A 25,386-nucleotide genomic window follows, 5' to 3' on the forward strand; every position below is an offset into this window, starting at 1 on the left:
AATACATGTTGTTACTGAGTTCTGACCATTTGAATTCAGAGACTGCATGAGTGCAATGCAAACCATAACCCTTAAAACAAGGTGTTGGTTGGGGTAGGGGGGGGGGGGTTACTATGAATAATCGTAAAAAGTTGGTTAGAAAAATTGTAAAATAAATGATTTTAGTCAAATATTTTCATCTGCCTTATTTTTTCATTCATTTTGTAAGAAATATTCATATAAGTTAATTCTAATCATGTCACAATTTAAGAGCTTTTCCTCACCAACCAAACCCATATGTTTAGGACTAGCGTACATAGATACCGGAGTGTATGGATACCTGTTTAGGACTAGCGTACATAGATACCGGGGTGTATGGATACCTGTTTAGGACTAGCGTACATAGATTCCGGAGTGTATGGATACCTGTTTAGGACTAGCGTACATAGATACCGGGGTGTATGGATATCTGTTCCCCTGGGTAGAAAGCTGCTCTCACTTCTCTCTCTCACTCTCCATCTTCCTGATAGTGAGCATCACCGTAGAAAGATACCAGGTGAGTGGTCCCTGGTATTAAACCTGAAATCGGAAGTCATTGATGTCCATGTGCATTTTCTGCTCCGTAAAATATAAAAATCAGTTCAGCATACCTTCCAAAACAGCCTTTCTAGTATCAATCTTTAACGGCTTACATCATACAGTTTAATGTAGAATTTAGGAGACATCGAAGTATTTATGTCGTCTTGACAATTCTTCAATGGATTTTATACAATTTAACATAAACTCAGGAATTGTAAAAATAAATAAATAGCAATGAGAAATGCGGAAACAGGTTTGTAGAGGTGCTATGAAATTCTGATGATCAAAAATGCTTTTATATATTTTTAATATCTTTAAGGAAATGTCTGAAATGTTGGCAATAATGTCAAAGATAGATTTACAAAAGAATTTATTGAATTTAAGTAATCTTATTAGTTTCTATAATCTCTCATTATTCACAAAGATTTTCTGCAGATTTTCTGATTTTTTTTATTGAAAAGACGACATTTGAAGAATTTGTGAAAAGCTTTCTCAAAGGGAGTGACTGGAATTGTATGGTAGTTGAACTGAGAATGTGGTATTGTGGAGAAATTGTTTAGGATTTATTTGAGACATACGTTTTAATAATGTATAATTACTGAGTTTGAGTGCAAAGTCTCCTTTCAAAATCATCCAGTTGGGTGGTTACATTTTGTTAATAGACTTTTTTTTCAATTATTAAATAACGACGACCAAAAATGTATTAAAAATTTAACAGTAAACTAATTAGTTGTTTAGTAACAGGTTGAGAAAATAAAAATTAACTCTTGTCATCGAAAATAAGTAATCTTATTCAGTTAGTAGTTTCTGTAATCTCTAATTCTTCACAAACATTTTCTGTAGATTTTTTGGATTTTTGATTGAAAAGACTAAATTTGAAGAATTTGTAGAAATCTGAAAATAAATTTGTGAAAAATAAGATATTCAATTTACTCTTGAAAACGAAATAATTGATTCTAACATTGATTTATTGACAAATTTCAACTGAGAAATATGTTCCTAAACTCTAATTAGCTTACTGTATGATTTTTACTTTATTTTTAGTCATTGTTATTTAATACTTTTAAAAAAACCAATTCTGAAAACATAACCACCAAAATTCATGATTTCGAACGTCGACTTTGCACTCAAACTCAGTAATCATACATCATGGAAAAGTTTTACATGTCTCAAATGAATCCTAAAAAATGTGTCCAAAATACTGCATACTCAGTTCAACCATTATACATTGCCGGTCACGCCCTTTAATAAATATTGTGTACACTCTGAAGCAGAAAAGTTGTAATCTCTGTTTGTCTGTTTGTATGTTTGTCCGATCTTAACTCATGAACCCCTGGACCGATTTACCTCAAGATTTTATCGAGGAACTCGGTAGGACCACGGGAATGTTCTTAGCTTAGTTTTGAGATTCTAAGTGGAGTGGGTCGACTAAAATCGTAATTTACGACCAAGCGCGGGTAACCGGCGGGACTAACTATGACCCTTGGCAACGCTGGGTTCCCAAGCTAGTGTAATTATACAAGCTTAGGAACCCAGCTTGCCTTAACACTAAGCTTTCTTTTTAAGAGTCTACCTATTCAACTTAGACCTTTCAAACCAAGATCATTCCCGTGGTTCTACTGAGTTCCTCGGTCAAAATTTGAGGAAAATCGGTTGAGGGGTTCCTGAGTTATGATCAGACATACAAACACCTCAACAGAGATTATGTGCTTTATATATATATAGCTGATGTACTGCAATATTCATAAATATATTCAAGGCTGAAAATATTTATGCAAATGAACACCATACCTAATATATATAGTAATTACATGCTTAATGGAATCTATATATATATATACTTAGTTGTCTGTTTGTCTGCTTTTTCTCCAATAAAAGAGGCGCGAAGCCTCTGAAAGCCAAGTATATATGTAATGTGCTTGTCCGTCTGTCTGTTTGTTTGTATCCATAAAATGTCTAAATGGCTGAACCGATAGGGCCCGTTCCACAGGGAAAGTTATGGCTAGATGAAGCTAAAAGAATTTGCTTGAAAAAGGACAACACTTTTCATGATTAAAAGTCACACCGATAAAAATCTAAAAGTCCGCGAAGTTTTTTTTTTAATTTCAATACAGATTTCGATAAAAATGGTTTCCTTGGAGAGGAAAAGTTGAAATAAAAAAAATTGCACGAAGGAGGCCCTGAAAGCCTATATATAGTACACTTAAAAAGTGGAAGCAATTTACATTCTTACTTTTATATAATTTACTTTTACATTTAAAATTTACATTCTTACTTTTATATAATTCACTTTTACATTTAAAATTGCGTGATTCTCTGTAATTAAAACTCTGCATTGTTTTCCACAATTAAAAATTCAGGAAAACGTTTCCGAACTTTTTTGTTAAAAGCATAGTTTTACAATATTTAAAACTTTAGAACAGTTCACAAAAAAAACAAATCTTTCACAATCGTGTTTTAATGAACAGTTTATGATATTGCAAATTTTGATGAATCAAGATAAAACTTTATTAATAACAATCTCAGGATCTAAACTTTTGATACAAATTATGGACTCATGAAAAATGAAGTTTTGTTTCAGAACATCTTTTTTAATTATTTGAAAACTTTTTTAGAATGAGGTAAACATCTTAAAAATCATTACAAAACGTAATTTTCACATACAAGATTGTTTTTTTCGTCTTAAATATATAATAAAGATTTATAAGATACTGTAAAACATAAAATGAGATATTTTTTAACATCACCATGTCTTTGAGTTCGATCAAAGTTTTCGATAGAATTGTCTTTCATTTTCTATATAGGATACACAGTACACACAGCTATAGTTACTTACTACATTTTCTATATAGAATAAACACAACTACAGTTACTTACTACATTTTCTATATAGGTTAAACACAACTATAGTTACTTACTACATTTTCTATATAGGATAAACACAACTATAGTTACTTACTACATTTTCTAAAAAAGGATAAACACAACTATATTTACTTACTACATTTTCTATATAGGATAAACACAACTATAGTTACTTACTACATTTTCTATATAGGTTAAACACAACTATATTTACTTACTACATTTTCTATATAGGATAAACACAACCATAGTTACTTAATACATTTTCTATATAGGATACACACAACTATAGTTACTTACTACATTTTCTATATAGGTTAAACACAACTATAGTTACTTACTACATTTCCTATATAGGTTAAACACAACTATAGTTACTTACTATATAGGATAAACACAACCATAGTTACTTACTACATTTTCTATATAGGATACACACAACTGTAGTTACGTACTACATTTTCTAAATAGGTTAAACCCAACTATAGTTACTTACTACAGTTATACAGTCAGTGTTTTTATACTCAACCCATTATAAGCATTTAAAAATTGCATCTTCATAATTTATTTTCTTTCTATCTAAAATATAATAGAAGTGAGAAGAAGTTGAGAATGAAGGGTACACATAACTGTTAAATGCTCTATAATTCATCAAGTTCTTCAATTTTCTTAACTATTTTTATTTTCAGGCAGTGTGTTACCCACACTACTATCAGGTATTAGATTATTTAACTATTTACAGCTCTCATCATCATTTTTTTTATAATTTACGGTCACATACTTTGTTTTGTACCAGGGGCGTATATATGGCGTATAGAAAGAAATCATCTTTATTTGAGTTCTATCAGATTCCCTATCGGAGACCCCCCAAGGCCTCCTAATTAAGACCCCCATATTTTCATTTGAGACAATCTTAGGTCTCTGATGAAAAGCTTGGGGTCACCCATGAAAATATGGGGGTCTCTGATGAAAGGGGGTCTTCGAGAGTACTCCAATGATAAGGATTTTTCCCCCGGACTCCCTTTCAGGGCCAACCTTTCAAGTTAAATTTGGCAACTGAACTAAAATTACTAACATTTCCAGAAAATATGAAAATACAAAAGTATGAATTGCAAATTACTAATGTACTTAACATATTTGTACATATCACGACATTCCCTGTAATGCTATTTGGTGTACACAAAAAACATTAGCAAATTTTTGTAATAATCAAAAAAGGCCGCAACGCAAGCAAAGAAACCTTTTTCATTTTGAATTTATTGTATTTTGGTTAGAACCTGTTTATATATTTATAGACTTAAATTACCCAATTTTATTTTATTTTCCTATCTCTCTCTCTCTCATCAAAGAAAATATCAAAGAGACAATCTTTTGTTGTCTTGCAATTATATTGATAAAAGTCTTTTCAAAGAAAAAGAATTTTTTGCCAAATATCATCATTGTATTTATATATTTATATATTTGTTTAACTTATTTAGCTTAATTTTAAATCATCCTCCATGCAAAGATGCAATTCTGAATATCTTTAAATCCCAGTTGAAAGAAACTATAAAATTATATTATAATATCGAACTCAACAAAGGAATTTTCTAATCCCTTTATCTTTGCAATCTCTTGGTGTAAACCTATGAAAGGAGTAGGGTCTTTGTCACAAACTTTGATTTTCTAATTCCTATATCTTTTAAATCCAATGTCGTAGACCTTAGATATTTCAAACTATGAATTATGTTAGCTCAACTGTTCTAATCCTTATATTGTCCCAACCAACTGTCGTAGACCTTAGATATTTCAAACTATGAATTATGTTAGATCAAATAAACAAAGATTAAAATATCAAAGGTTTACACTTCAGGTTGCACAGATATAAGGATCATACACTTTGAGTTTGTGGCTAAGACTTAGTTCTTTTGAAACTGTTTGACCTATTTAAGGTCTACGACGAAAGATAAAGGGATTACAAAATCAGAGTTTGTGTGAAATATCTCTAAAATTCTGTTATAATTTTGAATTTTTTTTCGCAATTTCGAAATACTTCTGGTATAGTTCGACATTACGAGCAAAACGTCAGTGTTTTTTAACAGTGTTAGAGAAATTTAAATTCTTTTTCATTTGGAATTAGAAAAGAAAAGGAATATTAAAGTTTTACAAATAAAGAAAAATTAAAAGACACTCTTAACTTTTTTTTGTAGATTTTAAGCTTTCATATCTATCTATATGTCTATGTAATTTCTTTCTTTCTCTACCCAAATGTCTAAAGGTCTAAATGTCTAAGGCTTTAATACTTGAACCTCTTGAGAAAGCAATAAGCTGTATCTGTTATGTTTACTTATTCCTAGGATGTCTTTAATTTCCGACCATATAACATGCTACAAGAGCCACCTGTTCACACTGAATCCCATATAACATGCTACAAGAGCCACCTGTTCACACTGAATCCCATATAACATGCTACAAGAGCCACCTGTTCACACTGAATCCCATATAACATGCTACAAGAGCACCTGTTCACACTGAATCCCATATAACATGCTACAAGAGCCACCTGTTCACACTGAATCCCATATAATATGCTACAAGAGCCACTTGTCCACACTGAATCCCATATAACATGATTCAAGAGCCACCTGTTCACACTGAATCGCTCCAAATAAAAAGCTCCACTATGAGTTTCAAGTCTGAGTTCTATTCTCATACAACGTTCCGACTTTGATAAGTTTTTTTGTTTTGGAGATTTAAATTTTTGTAAAACGTCTGACCTAAATAATCTGATATCCACAATTGGAAATTTTTGTTTTTTATCTGAGAAAAACGGCATTTGGAAGATTTTTTGTGGATTCTGATTGGTGTAACATTTGAATATAATAACAAATAAATGGATTAGTGCTTTCTTAAAGAATTAAGATAAAAAAGTTTCAAGATGAGGACAAATAAAAAAATGTTCGTCAATTTTTCTTCTTCTTCAAATTCCAATTTAAATTCCATGGGGCGATGCCGGGCACTTGAGTCAGAATATATTTATATATAATGTTAGGTTCGAGCTCAGAACTCAGGGAATTCAAGTCTCCTTCGACATATTATACCAGGGGTAGTACTCTCGCTTATCCTCAATATTACAAGGTTAGATCTTAAAGGGATAATATACATAATTACTAGGTTAGTTCTTACAGGGACTATATATACGTAAATACTAGGTTAGTTCTTAAAGGGACTATATATGTAATTACAAGGTTAGATAATAAAGGGATAATATACATAATTACTAGGTTAGTTCTTAAAGGGATAATATATACATAATTACTAGGTTAGTTCTTAAAGGGACTATTTATACTACTAGGTTAGTTCTTAAAGGGACTATATATATGTAATTACAAGGTTAGATCGTAAAGGGACTATATATACATAATTACTAGGTTAGTTCTTAAAGGGACTATATATACATAATTTCTAGGTTAGTTCTTAAAGGGACAATATATATGTAATTACAAGGTTAGATAATAAAGGGATAATATACATAATTACTAGGTTAGTTCTTAAAGGGATAATATATACATAATTACTAGGTTAGTTCTTAAAGGGACTATTTATACATAATTACTAGGTTAGTTCTAAATGGGACTATATATACATAATTGCTAGGTTAATTCTAAAAGGGACTATATATATGTATTTACAAGGTTAGCCCATTATACCGACCCTTTCCCCTGTCGACAGAAGTACATGAAATTTCAATGACAGCTTCCTTAGGGTTATTTAGTAAATTTATGTTTCCAAATTTTTTGGCTAAAATGCATAGCACAAATTTTTTTCTGTCTATATCGACGCATTCGGATTAACCTATTATGGCAAGCGTCTGTATTGACTAAAGTGTACGGTGTGCAGTGTGCAGCGTGCAATATATTGTGTATTGTGTATTGTGCAGTGTGCAGTGTGCAGTGTGCAATGTATTGTGTATTGTGGATTGTGCAGTGTGCAGTGTGCAGTGTGCAATGTATTGTGTATTGTGTATTGTGCAGTGTGCAGTGTGCAGTGTGCAATATATTGTGTATTGTGTATTGTGTATTGTGCAGTGTGCAGTATCCAGTGTATTGTGTATTGTGTATTGTGTATTGTGTATTGTGGATTGTGCAGTGTGCAGTGTGCAGTGTGCAATGTATTTTGTATTGTGTATTGTGGATTGTGCAGTGTGCAGTGTGCAATGTATTGTGTATTGTGTATTGTGTATTGTGCAGTGTGTATTGTGGATTGTGCAGTGTGCAGTGTGCAATGTATTGTGTATTGTGTATTGTGTATTGTGCAGTGTGCAGTGTGCAATGTATTGTGCAGTGTGCAGTGTGCAATGTATTTTGTATTGTGTATTGTGGATTATGCAGTGTGCAGTGTGCAGTGTGCAATGTATTGTGTATTGTCTATTGTGTATCGTTTGTAGTGTGCTGGGAGCAGTGTGCAGTGTGTATAGGCACTGTAAGGGGTAATCATATATGTGTGCCATAAGAGATTAATCCGGAGAATCTATGTAAGAAAGTCCCGGAAAAAAAAGTTTCTGGAAAAAAAACTGGACATAAAAACTTTGGAAAAAAGTCCGAATTTTCTCAAGTCTTTGGAAAAAATGTCACTTGAAATAAAGTCCTGTGTTTTCGATTCCCGGGACTTTTTCCACAGGACTTTTTTAGTGTGAAATTTTATGACTTTTTCCCCGGAAACTTTTTTTCCAAGGACTTTTTTGGCGGTTACCAATCCGGGAGCGTCTATAATGACGCACAATATTTTGTCAAAAAATATATGGAAATAAACTGAAATGAAACAAAACTTGGCAGAAACAAAAAATATATTTAAAAATTTTACATTTTTTTAATCTTTACTTTAAGTAACTTTAAGAGATGAGAGATGAAGTTAAAAAAATTTGCGAAAGTAGAAAATAAACCAACTGTTGGAAAGATTAAATTTAAAATCTTTCTAGATTTCAGAAAATTAATTTGAAATGTACTCAAAAATAAGATTGTATAAACCCCTTGAAATTGAAGAGAACCGGGGAAGAAATTGAATATGTTGCATTTTTGAAGAATTATACTAATTCTATACTTGCTGACATAAGAGATTGTTATTAAATTATAAAAGATAATGAAATATTATCAATCGTGATTTCTCTAGTAAAATGAAAAGAAACTTGAATAGGACTATAATATGATGCAACGGAACTATAATACGGTGTTTGGGGACTATAATATGATGTGAAGAAACTATAATATGATGTGAAGGTACTGTAATATGATCTGAAGGAACTATAATATTATGTGAAGAGACTATAATGTGATGAACAGGGACTATAAAATGATGTGTAGAGACTATAATATGATGTGAAGAGACTATGATGTGAATAAACTATAATATGATGTGAATAGACTATAATATTATGTGAAGGTACTATAATATGATGTGAAGGAACTATAATATGATGTGAGGGAACTATAATATGATGTGAAAGATTATAATATGATGTAAAGGGACTATAATATGATGTGAAGATACTATGATGTGAATAGACTATAATATGATGTGAAGAGACTATGATGCGAAGATACTATAATATGATGGTTGGGGACTATAATGTGATGTGAAGGTGCTATAATATGATGGTTGGGGACTATAATATGATGTTAGGGCTATAATAATATGCATTTGGTCTATAGGCATGCTAAATTGCATGCCCTTATAGACCAAATACACTTCTCGAATAACGTAGTTGCTTTTTGCAAACAACATTTGGTCGAAACGCCGACAACATCAGTATCAAACCCTGAATTTATACTTTCGAATGTCAACTATTCTTAGGCATGTGTCAAAAAAGATAAAAATGTCCGCTTTACCTCTCAAACTACAACCAAAAGGTTTTCGTAATTGTATCACTAATTATTCCTTGCTTGTCGTTAGTTTACGCTATCTAGCGTAACAAAATATATAAATGTAACCACTCTTCCGTACATAACAAATTGTGATATATGTGTCATTGTTATTTCAACTAACTGAACGGATAATACAAATATTTAGTTTTAAAAAGATGTTAAGAGACTATCATGTGAATAGACTATATAATATGAATTGACGAAACTATAATATTATGTGAAGAGACTATGATATGATGTGAAGAGACTATAATTTTATGTAAAGGGACTATAATATTATGTAAAGAGACTATAAAATGATGTGTAGAGACTATAATATGATGTGTAGAGACTATAATATGATGTGAAGGGACTATAATATAATGTTAAGGTAATAAAATATTATTTGAAGAGACTATAATATACTGTAAAGGGACTACAATTTGATGTGAAGGGATGGTAAAGAATTTTCTCTAAATTGAATTCTGTGAATTCTGCTTAAAACTCAATTTCTTTCCAGGTTTTTATCCATTTCACCTCTTGGCCTTGATCTCCAGAGTATCCCTTCATATCTCAAGTTCCTACTTTTCTTTCAGGTATACAGGGTGTTCCTGGATACATACAAGGTGTCTCTGAAAAAAGTGTTATGTGTTAAAAAGTGCTGTTGATGAAACATTTTTCTCAAAAATGCCATTTTAACCTTCAAAATTTGGCATAATATTCGAAAATGTGATCGTTCCCATTTCCGAAGATAATAATTGCGGTTTCACCCACTAAACCTAGTACAGTGCCACTGCACTGTGACTTGTGAAGAACCAGGCAGGATGGCCTAAAGATGCTTCTTGACAAGGTTATAATGCAAGGAAAGTTATTTTAGAGGTATACGCATCTTTTGTACTGCAGTGTACTGTCTCTGGGCGGTAGTGTAAACACGAGAAGGATGTCCCAGCCTGACATGGGATCCATCTTTCACATAAAAAATCAATGAAACATTCTGGTCATAGGAAACTATTATGTGAATTTAAAAAATGTTCAAAATTCAATGGTTTTATCCTCCTCGGATACTAAACGAACACCGATGCATCGATTCTGGTTTACAAATTCCGCCCAGAGAGAACTGGTTTCAATATGTACGCAGAGTATACGCAACTGCAATTAACTTTCCTTGCATTATAACCTTGCTTCTTGAGGACGACCCCAGGATTGAGATCTAAACAACAAATACATTTAATCAAAATAAAAAAAATATTTATAAACACATAATTAAGTAATTGCATTAATTGTGCTGAAAAGAAACACATTGTAAATTTTGCCCTGCAATCCTCTTTGGCTCCGCAGCTGTTGAGCAATTCTAAATAGTTAAAAATAATTATTAAATTGCATTACTATAATTTTTATTATTTTTTATGCAACATGTAATTTAGAATTAATAAATGGTAAAAACATTTCGATGCATTAATTTTTAAGATTTGATGCAGATCTCTTTCACTTGTCAATGAATTTTTTAATATAATTATGGAATAGAATTGCATCAATATTTTCTAATCATTTACAAAAAAAAACAATTCAAGGTTTTATCAAAAAATATATTTGCATTTTCATAATTACATTTTATTATTTTAAAGCCTAAAACAGGAATCCTGCAAACAGAGTTAATTCTATTTTATTATAAAAACCAATATTTGGTGTAGATATTGGTGCATAGCCACAAAAAAGTAAATAAAGAAAATGTCATTTCCATATTTAAAAAAAACACTATTTTAGACTCAGTTGACCCTTTTTAGTTCTAACGATATAATAACCATTAAATTCAGAATCAAGAACTAAAGTAATAATATTTTTCAGATTTTCCATCCGTTCACTACTACAGGCATAATTCCACTAGTTCTCCTCACTACTCTCAACTACAAGGTCAAATATATGAAGAAATAAAATCCTATGATACATATGTGCATGCCACACTTTGGTGCGTCCTCGATAGTCAATGTTCGTTCTTAAAGGGACTGTAAGCGTAAATTCAAGTACCTTTCATTTGTAGAGTGGCTTAACCGGTTTACAACGATATCCTTTAAACCTTTGTTTGATAAAGGATTTCGTAGATATATTTTTAGTTTATATAGTGGGAAATTAACAAAGAGAATAGAATATATATTAGAGTGGAATTTACTAGAACAAAGTGTAAAACGGCCATTTTGTTGTACTGTTTCCATACTGCAGGTGTACTTTACATATTTAGGCTATAAAACCTTTTGGGCCCTGGAATATCATTTTATAGAAAATCTAAAATTAATGTTAAAAGAAAACCAAATTATTAAATAGGCTGGTTTCATATTTGCCAATGATCGTTTCACATAGACTCTATGCCTTCCACTTTACAAACGATGATTTTCCGTTATAACTATAAATCAAATGATGTTTTTATTCACCTAATTCATTATAAAGTTTATTTAACAGTTTAAAAAATTCGAAATTTAAATGGATAGTCTAGGGATCATACTGTATTAATGTACTCTACTGCATATAATTTGTGAACATTTACATGATTTGTACACTTTGAACTCCCTTTCAGGCTGAAAGGGACTGAAAAAAATCATACCGAGAGATTCTCTAAATTCCCCTCTAATATATATTCTATTCTCTATGACTAAACTCCACATCATAATCTTAATAGTGCCTCATCATGTTCTATAATTGGTGTGCTAAATGTGCGTCCTTAAAGGTAGAGACAGGGTAGGTGGCATATATAAACCGCGAGTATAGACAAATTTTAGGATGAAATTAATAGAACTGAGGCGTTAGAGTTCCTTTTTTCATAGCCGTTAATCCGTTTCTATACCGATTTAAAAATTAACGGTTAATTTCCGAAAACCTCTGTTTCGTTAACGGAACTTTGCCCAGCCCTAAAAAAAAAACCTATTCAAATTATTTTAACTCCTTAACTAGTCTATTCAGAATTATGTGTATAGAATTAAATCTTAATTAAGAATGACATACATTTCTATTTCATTTCTGGCAATAGATGTTTTAAAAAGTTTTCAGGAAGAAATTAATGATTATCAGAATTTTTTTATTCTGTTAAGTTGTTTTAAAGGATTGTTCACGTAGAGTTGAATAAACATTATTAATTTATCTTTGGAAAAGGAATTTAATAAAAAATATTTTCTACTGGTTTAAAAATTTCAGTTTTTCATATTAGCAGTTTCAAGATAGAATCTTTATTTGCGAGTTTTGTTTAGGTGTACTCACATATGTCGAAAACAAGATACTTCCACTCAAACCAGAGAAGAACAAAAGATTTCAGCTTGGCAAAGGTATCAATTTTTTGAACCCAAATATTTTCAAATATTTCCATGAATATTAGAGCTTCGCGTTTTTTTGAAGTAATTTCATCTTTTTATTTTTTTCCGCTTTTTTCATCAATCAAAGAAAACATTTGGCTTTTAAAAATAGGCGAATTGTTAAAATAATTTAAAAAATATATATTTATGAATTATAATACTTTTTAAATTGACTTAATTAATTTGAAACCGTGCTATTGTCTCTATTGTCCCTAAAAAAGCGTGTTTAACCTTTTTTGCATACTAAACGTCGTTTTTTAATTTTAATTTTTATTTCGGAGTTAGGTTAGGTTTGGACAATTGCTAGGCCGAGCGCTGCAGCTAGGACAGGCTAGGGGGCCGAGCACTTCGGCCAGGCCCAGGACAGGCCCAGGACAGGCCCAGGACAGGCCTTCAATTTCAACAATTTTCAACCAAATTAATACATATTTAGGGTCAGGTTAGGTTAAGACACTTTTTGGGCTAAGTGCTGCGGCTAGGACAGGCTAGGGGGCCGAGCGCTGCAGCTAGGACAGGATAGGGGGCTGAGCGCCTCGGCTAGGACAAGCTAGGTGCCGGTCGCTGCGGCCACATGACCAACTTAATCCCTATGTTAAATATGAGATGCATGTACAAAATTGCTAGGGGGGGGGCCGACAATTTTTCTCTAGGAAATTAACCAGGATGACATAATGAACACTAAGGCTATGCAGTTATTTGTAATTTATGTTTTTATTTATTTTTATAATTTATATATTTAAAGGTTATGACAGTGCTTGTTGTGGTCTTCCTTGGTCTGAATGTTCCTCGCCTATTTCTAAGTTTCAAGGAGGTAAACATTATACAATACAATGAGAACCAGAATACTTTGGAATATGAAAACCACTTTTAGAATCAACTTGTGGCTATTTACATATTATAAGGAATAGCAAAAAATAAAAGCTCCTAAATGGAGTTTCCTAAAAATCAAAATTCAACCACCTATCTTCTTCACTTTAAAGGATAAAAAATGTATCTAAGTATTATCTAAAATCTAATTCAATTAAAATATTGCAATATGTTGCAGTAAATTATCTAAGAAAGTATCCCCTCTAATATAACAAATGTTTGTTAAGGTTACATCTATTAGAACTGTGGAGAAATGTTTGGATAATGGGATATTCTTCAATATCTCAGAAGAAACATATATAGGTAAATAATAAATACAAGCAATTTATCTCATTGTTAATTATGTGGAAAGAAAACTAATCCGTTTCTTTAGGAGATGTTTTTGTTATGTTTAAGTAGTAGTTACACCTCCACCCCCATTATTTTCTCCTTAAAACAACCGTTTTTGCAAAAAAATTTTATTTGCTAAATTAGTCGCACGTTGTTAACTTTAAGAGAAAGGCATAAACCCAAGACAAAAATCAGGATTCAGGATTCGGGTTCCGTAGATTTTATGCTTTTAATTACTTGATGTATAATTACTTGATGATTTTAACGTTGACTTTGCGCTCAAACTCAGTAATTATACATCATTAAAACGTTTTATATGTCTCAAATGAATTCTAAATCCCCTTAACCCTATTCCTGCTGGGGGGGGGGGGGTGGTTTTTTTTTACATAACTCAAAAAGTATTGGTAAGAGGCTGTTGAAATTTTAAGAAAAAGACCTTTCATTGGGTTAAAATGCATGTTCAAGGCCAATTTTTCAAGGCCAGCTCATTGATAAAAAATAGACCAATAACTTTAATAGTTATGTTGCTAGAGAGGGTTGAAAAAAATGCAAAAAAAGGGTTAAAAAATGTGAAAAAGTATTTTGTTTTTGTTTTTTAAAAATTATCAAAAGTGTGAAACATGTTTTTACATCCATTTTTGAAGGGCTTTTCAAAAATATAGGTCTGTAGCTTTAGTCACAGAAAAGTTATGGGTTATTTTAGATTTTTCTATTTACACAGACCTGACTTTTACCGCCCTGTACCCTACCCTGCATTGAAAAAAACTTATTTTACAAAAAATTCTTTAAATTTCTTTAAATAAAAAGTGACAAATTTTCACAATGACAGTGTCAAAAATGAGAGTACTAGGCCAAAAAACTAGAGAGGGGGGGGGTCAAACGCCCTACCCCCCAGCCTGTTAAAGCTAAAGCGGAAGCCAATACTAAAACTTTAAAATGAAAGGGTTTAGCTTGTTAAAGCTATCCGAACCTCTTATTGATCACTTTTGGGTTGATAATGGTGTTAAAAAAAGATTAAACAAACACTGTGATATATCTATGTTTCGATAAAAAAAATTTAATGAATTTCTTAATAAAGAATATTTTCAGCTGACTTCATTGCTCGACTGTGTGCTGTTCTCAATTCCTCTATAAACTTTATAATCTACTGCATGTTTGGTACAGGTGGGTTCATATAATATACTGTATGTTCTGTACAGGTGGGTTCATATAATATACTGTATGTTCTGTACAAGTGGGTTCATATAATATACTGTATGTTCTGTACAGGTGGCTTAATATAATATACTGTATGTTCTGTACAGGTGGGTTAATATAATATACTGCATGTTTGGTACAGGTGGGTTCATATAATATACTTTATGTTCTGAATAGGTGGGTTCATATAATATACTGTATGTTCTGTACAGGTGGGTTCATATAATATACTGTATGTTCGGTACAGATGGGTTCATATAATATACTGTATGTTCTGTACAGGTGGGTTCATATAATAATATAATGTATGTTCTGTACAGGTGGGTTCATATAATAATATACTGTATGTTCTGTACAGGTGGGTTCATATAATATACTGTATGTTCTAAACAGGTGGGTTCATATAATATTCTGTATGTTTGGTACAGGTGGGTTCATATAATATACTGTATGTTTGGTACAGGTGGGTTCATATAATAAACTGTATGTTCTGTATAGGTGCGTTAATGTAATATACTGTATGTTCTGCACAGGTGGGTTAACATAATATACTGTACGTTTTGTACATGTGGGTTAATATAATATACTGTATGTTCTGTACAGGTGGGTTCATATAATATACTGTATGTTCTGTACAGGTGGGTTCATATAATATACTGTATGTTCTGCACAGGTGGGTTAACATAATATACTGTACGTTTTGTACATGTGGGTTAATATAATATACTGTATGTTCTGTACAGGTGGGTTCATATGATATACTGTATGTTCTGTACAGGTGGGTTCATATAATATACTGTATGTTCTGAACAGGTGGGTTCATATAATATACTGTATGTTCTGTACAGGTGGGTTCATATAATATACTGTATATTCTGTACAGGTGGGTTCATATAATATACTGTATGTTCTAAACAGGTGGGTTCATATAATATTCTGTATGTTTGGTACAGGTGGGTTCATATACTATACTGTATGTTTGGTACAGGTGGGTTCATATAATATACTGTATGTTCTGTACATATAATAAACTGTATGTTCTGTATAGGTGCGTTAATGTAATATACTGTATGTTCTGCACAGGTGGGTTAACATAATATACTGTACGTTTTGTACATGTGGGTTAATATAATATACTGTATGTTCTGTACAGGTGGGTTCATATAATATACTGTATGTTCTGTACAGGTGGGTTCATATAATATACTGTATGTTCTGCACAGGTGGGTTCATATAATATACTGTATGTTCTGCACAGGTGGGTTAATATAGTTTACCGCCTTTTGACCAACATTATCGGCCTATGGTTCCCCCAACAGAGGGAGGTTAAGTTACTTAACGTCCCTTAGGACTGTTATTTCGTGCATTTTCATCTCAAAAGATGAACAAATTGTATAGAACTACTTTTGGGAAATTAAAAATTTTGCTTCACCACGGGTTCCCTCGACCAATTTTGTCTAAAAGCATCCCTCGCTGCGCTTTTGATTTTGTAGACAAAATTGGTTTTGGGAACCTTTGGTTAAGTAAAATTCCCTCAACTTCTCTTCAAAATAATATAATAAAAAATAAAAAATATATATTTCAGAGTTCAGGAAACAGCTCTTCTTAAAATTTGGTGAGTGTTTAGCTATTTATTTTTTGTAACGAAACCAAAATTTTGTTAATTCAAACCTATAGTTTAAGTATGCCATACTATAAATGATAAAAATGATACAATGGTCGACGTGTTCAGTGTTCATTGTGCAGATTTTTTATTCAAGTTATTTCCATTCATGGTCGCAGAATTAAGGTGTGAATTTTTAAGTTAGTGTCAGTAAAATTTTGAAGCTGAAAAAGTACTTAAAAAATATTGACCTCTGTACGTTTTTAATCACCACAGCTTCATAAGTACCAGTACCAATCAAGCTTAGTTTAAGTATCATCTCATTCATCAATTTTAATTTATAATCATTTTGGTTATTTAAGATATTATATCTGATTCATTCATCTTACAGAATATTTTTTTTAAGTGAATTTAAATAACTATGATAGGTTACAAATTAAATAATGTTCGGTACTACTTTTCAAAGGGTTACACAATTAATCAAGTTTAAAAGATATTGCGATTAGAAAACCGGCAAGTGTTCTGTTCAATTTTTAAGAAGAGGAGTTCTTACTAATTTTACTATACAACCTTGTTTTTCAATAATGTTTTCATTACCATAATATACCATTCATTACCATATACTATACTGCAAAGCGTTATTTCAAGGGACCCTCCATGCAAATATGGCATTTTCTTGATTCACAACTGTAACCTTTATACCTTTTACTGATCATCGAGGACAGAGAACTTCATAATTCTCTCAAATGACCATAAAACTGGATTGTACGCTAGCGCACTGTGTGAACACAACACAGCTGACGTTACATAAAACTGGATTGTACGCTAGCGCACTGTGTGAACACAACACAGCTGACGTTACATAAAACTGGATTGTACGCTAGCGCACTGTGTGAACACAACACAGCTGACGTTACATAAAACTGGATTGTACGCTAGCGCACTGTGTGAACACAACACAGCTGACGTTACATAAAACTGGATTGTACGCTAGCGCACTGCTGACGTACATATTTCCTCTTAAATACCGAATCTTAAAGGGTACTGTTATGTTGTGAATCTGACACGAACTCTACAAATTTAGAGATACTTGAAATTACGCCTGCACCTACACCTTCAAGTACTTCTTAATAGTTTAAAGATTTCAACGTCAGGAAAATCGTCATTAAAGTTATAATTTATGTTGGTTGGCATGCCGTCTGTAAATGGAGAACAATCTCTTTAAAACAATGCTGACGAATTCTTATTGTTAATACATTTTTCTTCAGAACAGACATCTAAACAAAGAAAACCAGTCAAAGGGAAATATTTTAGTTTTTTTTTTAATATGTTAGTTTGATGAAACTACATGATGATAAATGTACAGTGAGAATCAGAAAACTGTGGAATAGGAACACGACAAACAATAATTAAATGTATTTGATGTTCTTACAATTACAAAGCAAATAATTTTACTAGTAACTTATTAAATTATTACTTAAGTGAAATAGGTATTTTTACACTGCACAATCATGCCATGTCTCATGTTCATTTACCTTTTTAAAGACATTTCTCGTGTCTAAAAGTCGTCTTCCTATTTCAGAGTTTTCTAGTTCTCAGTGTAATAAATGATTAATATTTGTATCTCCCTAACCTTCTAATCTCTAGGGATTGGAAGCCTGGGCAGAAATGGATCTCGTCATGGCCAGGAAAACAATTAATTAATAAATCCTTTTATGTCAAATATAACATCAATCTAACTCAACAAAACATTTTCATTTATTTGTAAACATTTAATGATCACAATTTATATATCATGTTCATGTTGTTATTATATATTTATTAATATCTTTTCTCTTGAATTGGAGAAATTATTTGAGTTTTGGAAAAACTTGTTCATTCTCAAATATCAGCTAGCCACCCTCCCAGTTATTATTAAAAGCCCACTTCCTTGGAATTTTCAAAATGCCGTCTACCAATTTTACTTGATACACTGTAGGTAGGCACGTTCCAAACTTCATTTTGGATAATGAAAATTTGTTCGGCATTTTTGTAAATTTTGTAAAAAAAATTTACTTGGATTTACTGGACGGTTCAGCATTTGATACAAACAAACAAATAGATAGATAACGTGAATACATATATTTTATTAATTATTGTGATTCAATAGACACGTGTGCAATCCCGGGAACCGTCGGAGGTAAAAAAAACAAACAAATTAAGACTAAATCAGAGCTATTTAGATTTTTTATTGTTAATACATTTTTCAATTTTTCAGTTTTTCAGGTAGACTTTTCAAAAGAATAAAACTGGAATATAATTTTTCTCAGACAAAATAATGCAGAGGCGCAACTTTTTATGAGGGGTGGGGGGTAAGATATGGTATGCTGTGTAATATTTTTTAGAACCGTTTCTCATAATTTATATTCGAGAATTTTAAATATTTTTCACAGACAAAACGATTTTATTTTCACGATTTGTCTCTGTTTTATATTTGAAAACTGTAAAAATGTATCGAAATTTTGAGAACCAATGTGACAAATTTTGAATATTTCAGCAAAAACATTCAATATAAAATTATTGTTCTGTAAATATTTTTGTTATTTAAAAGAGCACATTTTGAGTATCTAGTCTTCAGAACGTAATATAAAATTTTCAGAGATTTCTTATAAAATTGAAAGATGTACAAAACCTCTTGATGTAACAAAATACAAATTTTCACCTTCATTAGTTCCAACAATTGTGCTAGTGAAGTGCTTTTAACTAGGACCTTTCAGTAAACATTGTGAAAATATGCTATAAATTCTTTTTAACATTATCTGGTTATTTTGAATCTGTATACATAAAGATATTAATTCAAAAAGATATCTCACAAGTTTTAGTTTTTGTTCAACTTCAAAGTTGAAACTCGTCAATTGCATCCAGGGGCGTACACCGAATTTTTTTCAATGGGGCTATCATTTATTTTTTCAAGGGGGGGGTTGAGCCCCTATGCCCCCCTAGATCTCCCCCAAGTTTTCCCGCTATTTGTTTGCAAAAAGTTCTATTGGAGAGCCAAATACCAGATACGACTTTAGACCTGTAAGTGCCAGAAATTGTTAAATAAAATTTGTCCAAAAAATGACAAATTATACATTTTTGAAAAGCCCTTGACCATGCCATTTCAAATATGCAAAAATTTTTGCAAAATTTCAAATAACCTGATTTTTAATCAAGAAAAACTAAAAATGTGCAAATTTCCTTTAACAGGTTTTTTGCAAAAAATTTGCAATTTTGTTTCGCAAAACTTGTGCAATCCGTTTCCGTATGTCATAGGCTTTCCAAAAAGCTAAATTTTATCAAAATCTGACAAGTGAAAGTGGGTCAAAACAAAGATTTAGTTTGTTACAGGCAAAAGCAGTCATTCAGGCAGTGTGCCTGAGGACTCAGGCAGTTAGTATTAAAGCCCGGTTTTAGGCCTAAAGGGAGGGCTTTGGGTATGTAAGAAAAGTCAGAAAATTTCAACAGCCTCAGACCAATACTTTTTGAGTTATGTAGAAAAAAACTACAGGGGGGGGTCAAATTGTCCCCCCCCCAGCGGGAATAGGGTTAATAATGAGCAGCAGGAATAGGGTTAAAAATGTTACAAATTTCAACGTTTTTTTGTAAATTACAACTTGTGATAAATGTTTTTAATTAATTTCAAGGTCAAACATGTTTTATGGTGCTGTATGTTCTTCGAAACCAACTATTCCTAAAAAATATTTTTGTTTTTAAAGGTATTTATTTACCAGAACAGGTTTGTTATTGTAGTTAACGGGTTTTCATCCATCCTTGCAATTCATTACGTGGTTGTTAGAGAAAAGTGCAAAGAGGTAGAACAGGATGGTTTTAAAGTGGATTTCCATATTAGTAGAGTGGCTTGTCCGACTGTACACGTTTAACCTATACTAGAGTAAGGCCTGCATAAGGATTAACTCCATGTTCAATGGTCTGTGAACAATGCACATATTTTATATCTGAGGCTTAAATAGGACATTTCTAAATTACCACTATTCATGTTAAGGTGTTTTATAATCCTACATATGGTTGTGATTAGAGTATTTAAAATGCCCAAAAGGGTTCAACGCTGATATAATTTGGGTTTACGATTTTAATATCAATCTATCACTGTTTCAGAAAAGTACAGCATGAAAGCGCTTAATATGGTTTGATATAATCTCATAAAACTTTGAGAGAATTAAAAAAAAATCAAATTGGTATCGATTCAAGAAAAAAAGTAGGAATATATGTAAATGGTTTAATCAGTTGTTATGTTATGAAGTTTTTATAATGTATTAATTGATAAGAATAAAATAAAAGGTTTTCATCATGGCATTATAACTAACACTAAACATTACGTCAAAATTCTCATTTTGATCTAGAAACAAAACTAAGTTTATTTTACTGCTGAACGATGTTCAGAAATACCCAAGGAAATTCAATTTAAAAACCGGTTTTTTATTGAAGTCTCACAACACGTAGTAAATCCTGTCAGTGTTGACATTTTCAAAGTAATATTTTCATCTCTAATTCAAAATCCGTCATAAAGGAACTGAATTTTTGCCACAAATTCTGATTTTCTAATCCCTATATCTTTGCAACCTGGTGGTATAAACCTTTAATATTCTAAACTCTCATTATGTAATCTAAAAGAATTCATAGTTTTAAATATCAAAGGTCTCCGACCATAGATAAATAAATAAACATAGATAGCTTATGTACGCAAAATCACCAAGAATTGTACAGTCCGGGAACTCATACTTCTAGGGGTCAAAGTGTACTTCAATGATAAGCGGGGTGGTGTGGTGTTTTAATGGATTTCATAATAGAGTGTAAAATAACTCCGGGAATGGAACTATTTGAACAACAATATTTCACTGAGCAATATATCATATTGACGAGAACTGAAGAAGGACATGAGAAGGACTAAACTATCTTAAATTTCTCTCTACAGAACTCATGTACACCACAAGTACTCAATGACACAATAGTTAATTTATATAATAGGAATATCTTTAAAACATCTCTGTAAATTTATATCTTTCAAGATGAATAATGTCGTCTTATACGCAATCTACCTTTATTTATGTCTCCGACATTTAATTGCAAAGATATTGGGATTAGAAAATCCGGGTGTGTGGCAAAAACTCAGTTACTTTTGCTTAAAAATAGTCCAATGAGAAAATGTAAAAAGCTAAAACATAAAATCTTCATGTAACGGGTGAAATTGCTCCCAAACTTAACACTTATCGACTTGTAACCAAGACTCTTAATTTTCTGGGTAGCAGAAATATCCATTTTAATCAAGCACCTTCCCACCAAATATTTTAAATTTTAAGGATCAGTTCAACATGCTTAATCGTGAGAGGCAGGATCAAGGTAAATTTTTAATATATCAAAATATGGATATTTTGAAAATATGTTGTCGAGCTTGATTCCTCTGCAAATTGGGTTAAATTTAATACAATTTAAAAATATTATGGAGCTTTATTCTACACAAATTGGGTCAAATTGGATATAGATTTACATTTTATTATTGGAATTAATTCATCCTCAAATTTCAGCTCATATTTGATACAATTCTTCAACTAATTGGATCATTTTGATTCAATTAAAAATTATATTATTAATTTATAATTCCTCAAACCTTACGTCCTTTTTGATGCAAATTTAAAATTATATTATTTAAAATTCCCTTATTAAGTTAAAAATATCAATTCTGTCACTAGTTGGGTCAAATTTCAAATTACATTGAGCAATTCCTCTACAAATTCGGTCATATTTGATACAAATTTAAAATCATATTATGAGCTTAATTCTTCCACAAATTGGGTCATATTTGATACAAATTGAAAGTAATTTTACCCACAAAGGATGATATTTCAGAGAAAAGTAAGTCGCCTTTTAAAATTTCTAGTTTCTTGCAGCCTTATAGTGAAGATTTTTATAAAACACGATATTCTATGCCTAAGATCCAATTCTGGTCAGGTTTTCATAAGTAAAGAGTTTCAGGTTGTTATGATAGTATTATTCTCTGTGAGAAATCGTATATTAGAATAAAATTAAACATTGATATGGTGTATAAGTCATACAGTAAACTTTTGGCCTACTACAAATTTACAAATTTTACTTAAACACACTTATTATAAAACTGAAATGGAAATATTCCCCATGTTTGTTTATTTTATTTTTATTCCTTTTTACAAAAACATCTGAAGGACCGTAATACTTGTAAAGAGATACCAAATTTGATTAAAATTCATCCTGCAACCCATCTAGATTTTCCATTCATATTCAAATCTGTCTATTCAAAGAAAATGAAATAAAATGTTTTAGTAACTGTTGACGGTACCTCTGTTACTCGTCTCCAGGCCAGGGCAGATAAACAAGGTAAACATATTTTTGAAAATACGGCTTTTTGTTTTTTCATAGCTTTCAAAGTATTTTAAAATTTGTTTTTTTTCGTTAAAAACGATCGTTTTTTCATGTTCGATCGACCTTTTTCAAATTATTCTCTTTTTCGGTTTTAAAAACGATAGTTTATCATTGCTCTCAACGATCTAAGTCGTTCTTCCATCGTTTTTTTTTTCTGAACACCATCGTTCACAAAAAAATTCGTACGTTCTTAAAAATTTCGTTAGTTCACACAAACAATACCCAGATCTACTTCCATTACGAATATAAACAATAGCATTATCAGTTTAGAGAAATCTTACCGCAAACTCAGATTTTCTAATCTTTATATCTTTGCAACCCAATGCCATAGACTAAAGATATTTCAAACTTTGAATTATGTTAAATCTAATAATGTTCCAAAGATATAGGAATTTAGAACATTTGAGTTTGCGACAAAGACTCGTTTTCTATACCTAGTTAATGGAAAAGATGTATATCTGGTGACTGCTGAAACAACAGTTACTAATACCTCACAAACCAACGGAAATACCGCAAACATCAACATGAATACAAAGGTATAAAAACATCATAACCTTGCATTCTTGTCTGTGCCATTTAATGGGTCTGTTTATGTTTTGCATTAATAGATAAATAGATATAAAAATAATAATAATAGATAGATAGATAGATAGATAGATAGATGTTTAATTAGATAGACAGATATTTATCATTACTACAAAATTTTACATAGTTCTGGTCTTTCATGTCATAAACTGAGATTTTCCGTGTATAACATTACAAAGTAAACTGGAAATTTGGTTGAATATAATGTAAACTGTCTATTTTCCGTGTAGAGCAATTCAACTTTCGCAAAAGATTTAGTATAATTTAATTTTCGTAATAATGATACCATTATTTATGGTATGCATCAAGCCATTTATGGAGTTAGGTTTTCAGTCAATTATAAAACTGTTGCTAAAATTACGTTTTACAAGTCTATTTATAACGTTAAATTATTTTATTTCATAAATAATAGTTTATGAGAGACTAGCTGGAGGGTCCGGCGTTGCCCGTGGGAAAAAAAAAAAAAAAAAACATTTTTAAAAATTGCGAATGTTTAGAATATAACACCTCCTGGCCGCCTTTGAGTGTCCACAAACAATTCAGCCCAATCGGTCCAGCCGTTTAGCCGGCTATACGCAACATATATATATATATACGAATGTTTTGTTTTTTAATATAGATATTAGAAAGCTCCTGCATAAACATTAAAATTAAAATAATTTATCTTCTTTATTTTCATTTTTCGGAAATTCAGCCTTTTAGAAAAAAAACAAAGACATTTTAAAGCTTCGAAGGTTTTGAAAAATAATTGGTTCCAAGATTTTAAAATATTCCTTTTATTTTTATAACAATCTTATTTTTTCTTGGTTAATTTAACAGAATAAAATGTTATATATAACGTAATTATGCAACCACAATGTTGTTTCTCTAATTAAATGTGCCCATTAGTAAATACATAAATCCCAATATGGTTTCTCTAGTTAAATGTGCCCATTAGTAAATACATAAATCCCAATATGGTTTCTCTAGTTAAATGTGCCCATTAGTAAATACATAAATCGTGTATTGCGATATTCAATATATTTAACTCCTTCAAACCCATATTGTGATTGCTTAATTACGTTATATATAACAGCGCATGATAGATCACGGATCGTGTATTTGTGTGTTGACATTGATAGTCAATAGAATCTGAGTTGTACCTGGATAGATACGTTCCCAGAAATTGTTATGGAGTGGGCATTTACTACATGTATACATTTTTCTAGTAATTGAGTTAAAAAAATGTTTTGAGAAATATTAAACAGAAATAATCATAAAATAACAAAGTAATCAAGTTTATTAACATCAATGATTGCAATCTGTAATTTCATTTATTGAAGGAAAACTGTAAACAAATCCGATCATTCATGTTTTATTTTACTTTGTAGAATTATAGTGATTGTTGAAATTCGGGCACGAACACGTTTCATAAGTCAGAAAAAGAAGATCAAATATATGAGATATTACAACTTTGTGACCTTGTAGCTTCTATAGTTTTATTCTACAACCGTGTAAATTTGTGGGTAATATAACAGATATTTAAAACATTTTCCTCTTTTCACTAGCTCTCGAGCCAATAGATTAAAACCTGTAAGATTTCAATAAAATGCGGAGTTTACTTTCTTTTGACATGCAGATATGTCTTAAATCACGTTGTACATTTGAATTTCCGAGCCGGGTCAACCTTTCCGATCCCAATTTGTACTGTATCGCCCGGTCATTGGATACATAAAGCAGACACTCAATA

General features: G+C 31.3%; 1 protein-coding gene across 3 annotated transcripts in view; it reads left to right on the top strand.

The window, feature by feature from the left end:
• LOC111715062 (FMRFamide receptor) overlaps positions 1 to 25,386 on the top strand; it is a 57,587-nt gene that overhangs the window by 28,016 nt on the left and 4,185 nt on the right. Inside the window, exons 7-22 of one of the 3 annotated variants that reach the window (XM_023490305.1) lie at positions 414 to 535; positions 4,113 to 4,139; positions 6,455 to 6,540; positions 9,823 to 9,898; positions 11,148 to 11,213; positions 12,539 to 12,613; positions 13,383 to 13,451; positions 13,735 to 13,810; positions 14,927 to 15,001; positions 16,620 to 16,649; positions 18,285 to 18,325; positions 18,787 to 18,816; positions 21,977 to 22,016; positions 22,974 to 23,027; positions 23,511 to 23,608; positions 24,155 to 24,263. In XM_023490305.1, the coding sequence (XP_023346073.1) occupies positions 414 to 535; positions 4,113 to 4,139; positions 6,455 to 6,540; positions 9,823 to 9,898; positions 11,148 to 11,213; positions 12,539 to 12,613; positions 13,383 to 13,451; positions 13,735 to 13,810; positions 14,927 to 15,001; positions 16,620 to 16,649; positions 18,285 to 18,325; positions 18,787 to 18,816; positions 21,977 to 22,016; positions 22,974 to 23,027; positions 23,511 to 23,608; positions 24,155 to 24,181 (992 nt within the window). In that variant the 3' untranslated portion in view covers positions 24,182 to 24,263. Of the gene's footprint in view, positions 1 to 413; positions 536 to 4,112; positions 4,140 to 6,454; positions 6,541 to 9,822; positions 9,899 to 11,147; positions 11,214 to 12,538; positions 12,614 to 13,382; positions 13,452 to 13,734; positions 13,811 to 14,926; positions 15,002 to 16,619; positions 16,650 to 18,284; positions 18,326 to 18,786; positions 18,817 to 21,976; positions 22,017 to 22,973; positions 23,028 to 23,510; positions 23,609 to 24,154; positions 24,264 to 25,386 lie in introns of those variants that run through there. The other 2 variants (XM_023490307.1, XM_023490306.1) reach the window with 2 other exon arrangements.

The sequence above is a fragment of the Eurytemora carolleeae genome, unplaced genomic scaffold, assembly GCF_000591075.1.
Source record: "Eurytemora carolleeae unplaced genomic scaffold, Eaff_2.0 scaffold748, whole genome shotgun sequence".
NCBI lineage: Eukaryota > Metazoa > Arthropoda > Copepoda > Calanoida > Temoridae > Eurytemora > Eurytemora carolleeae.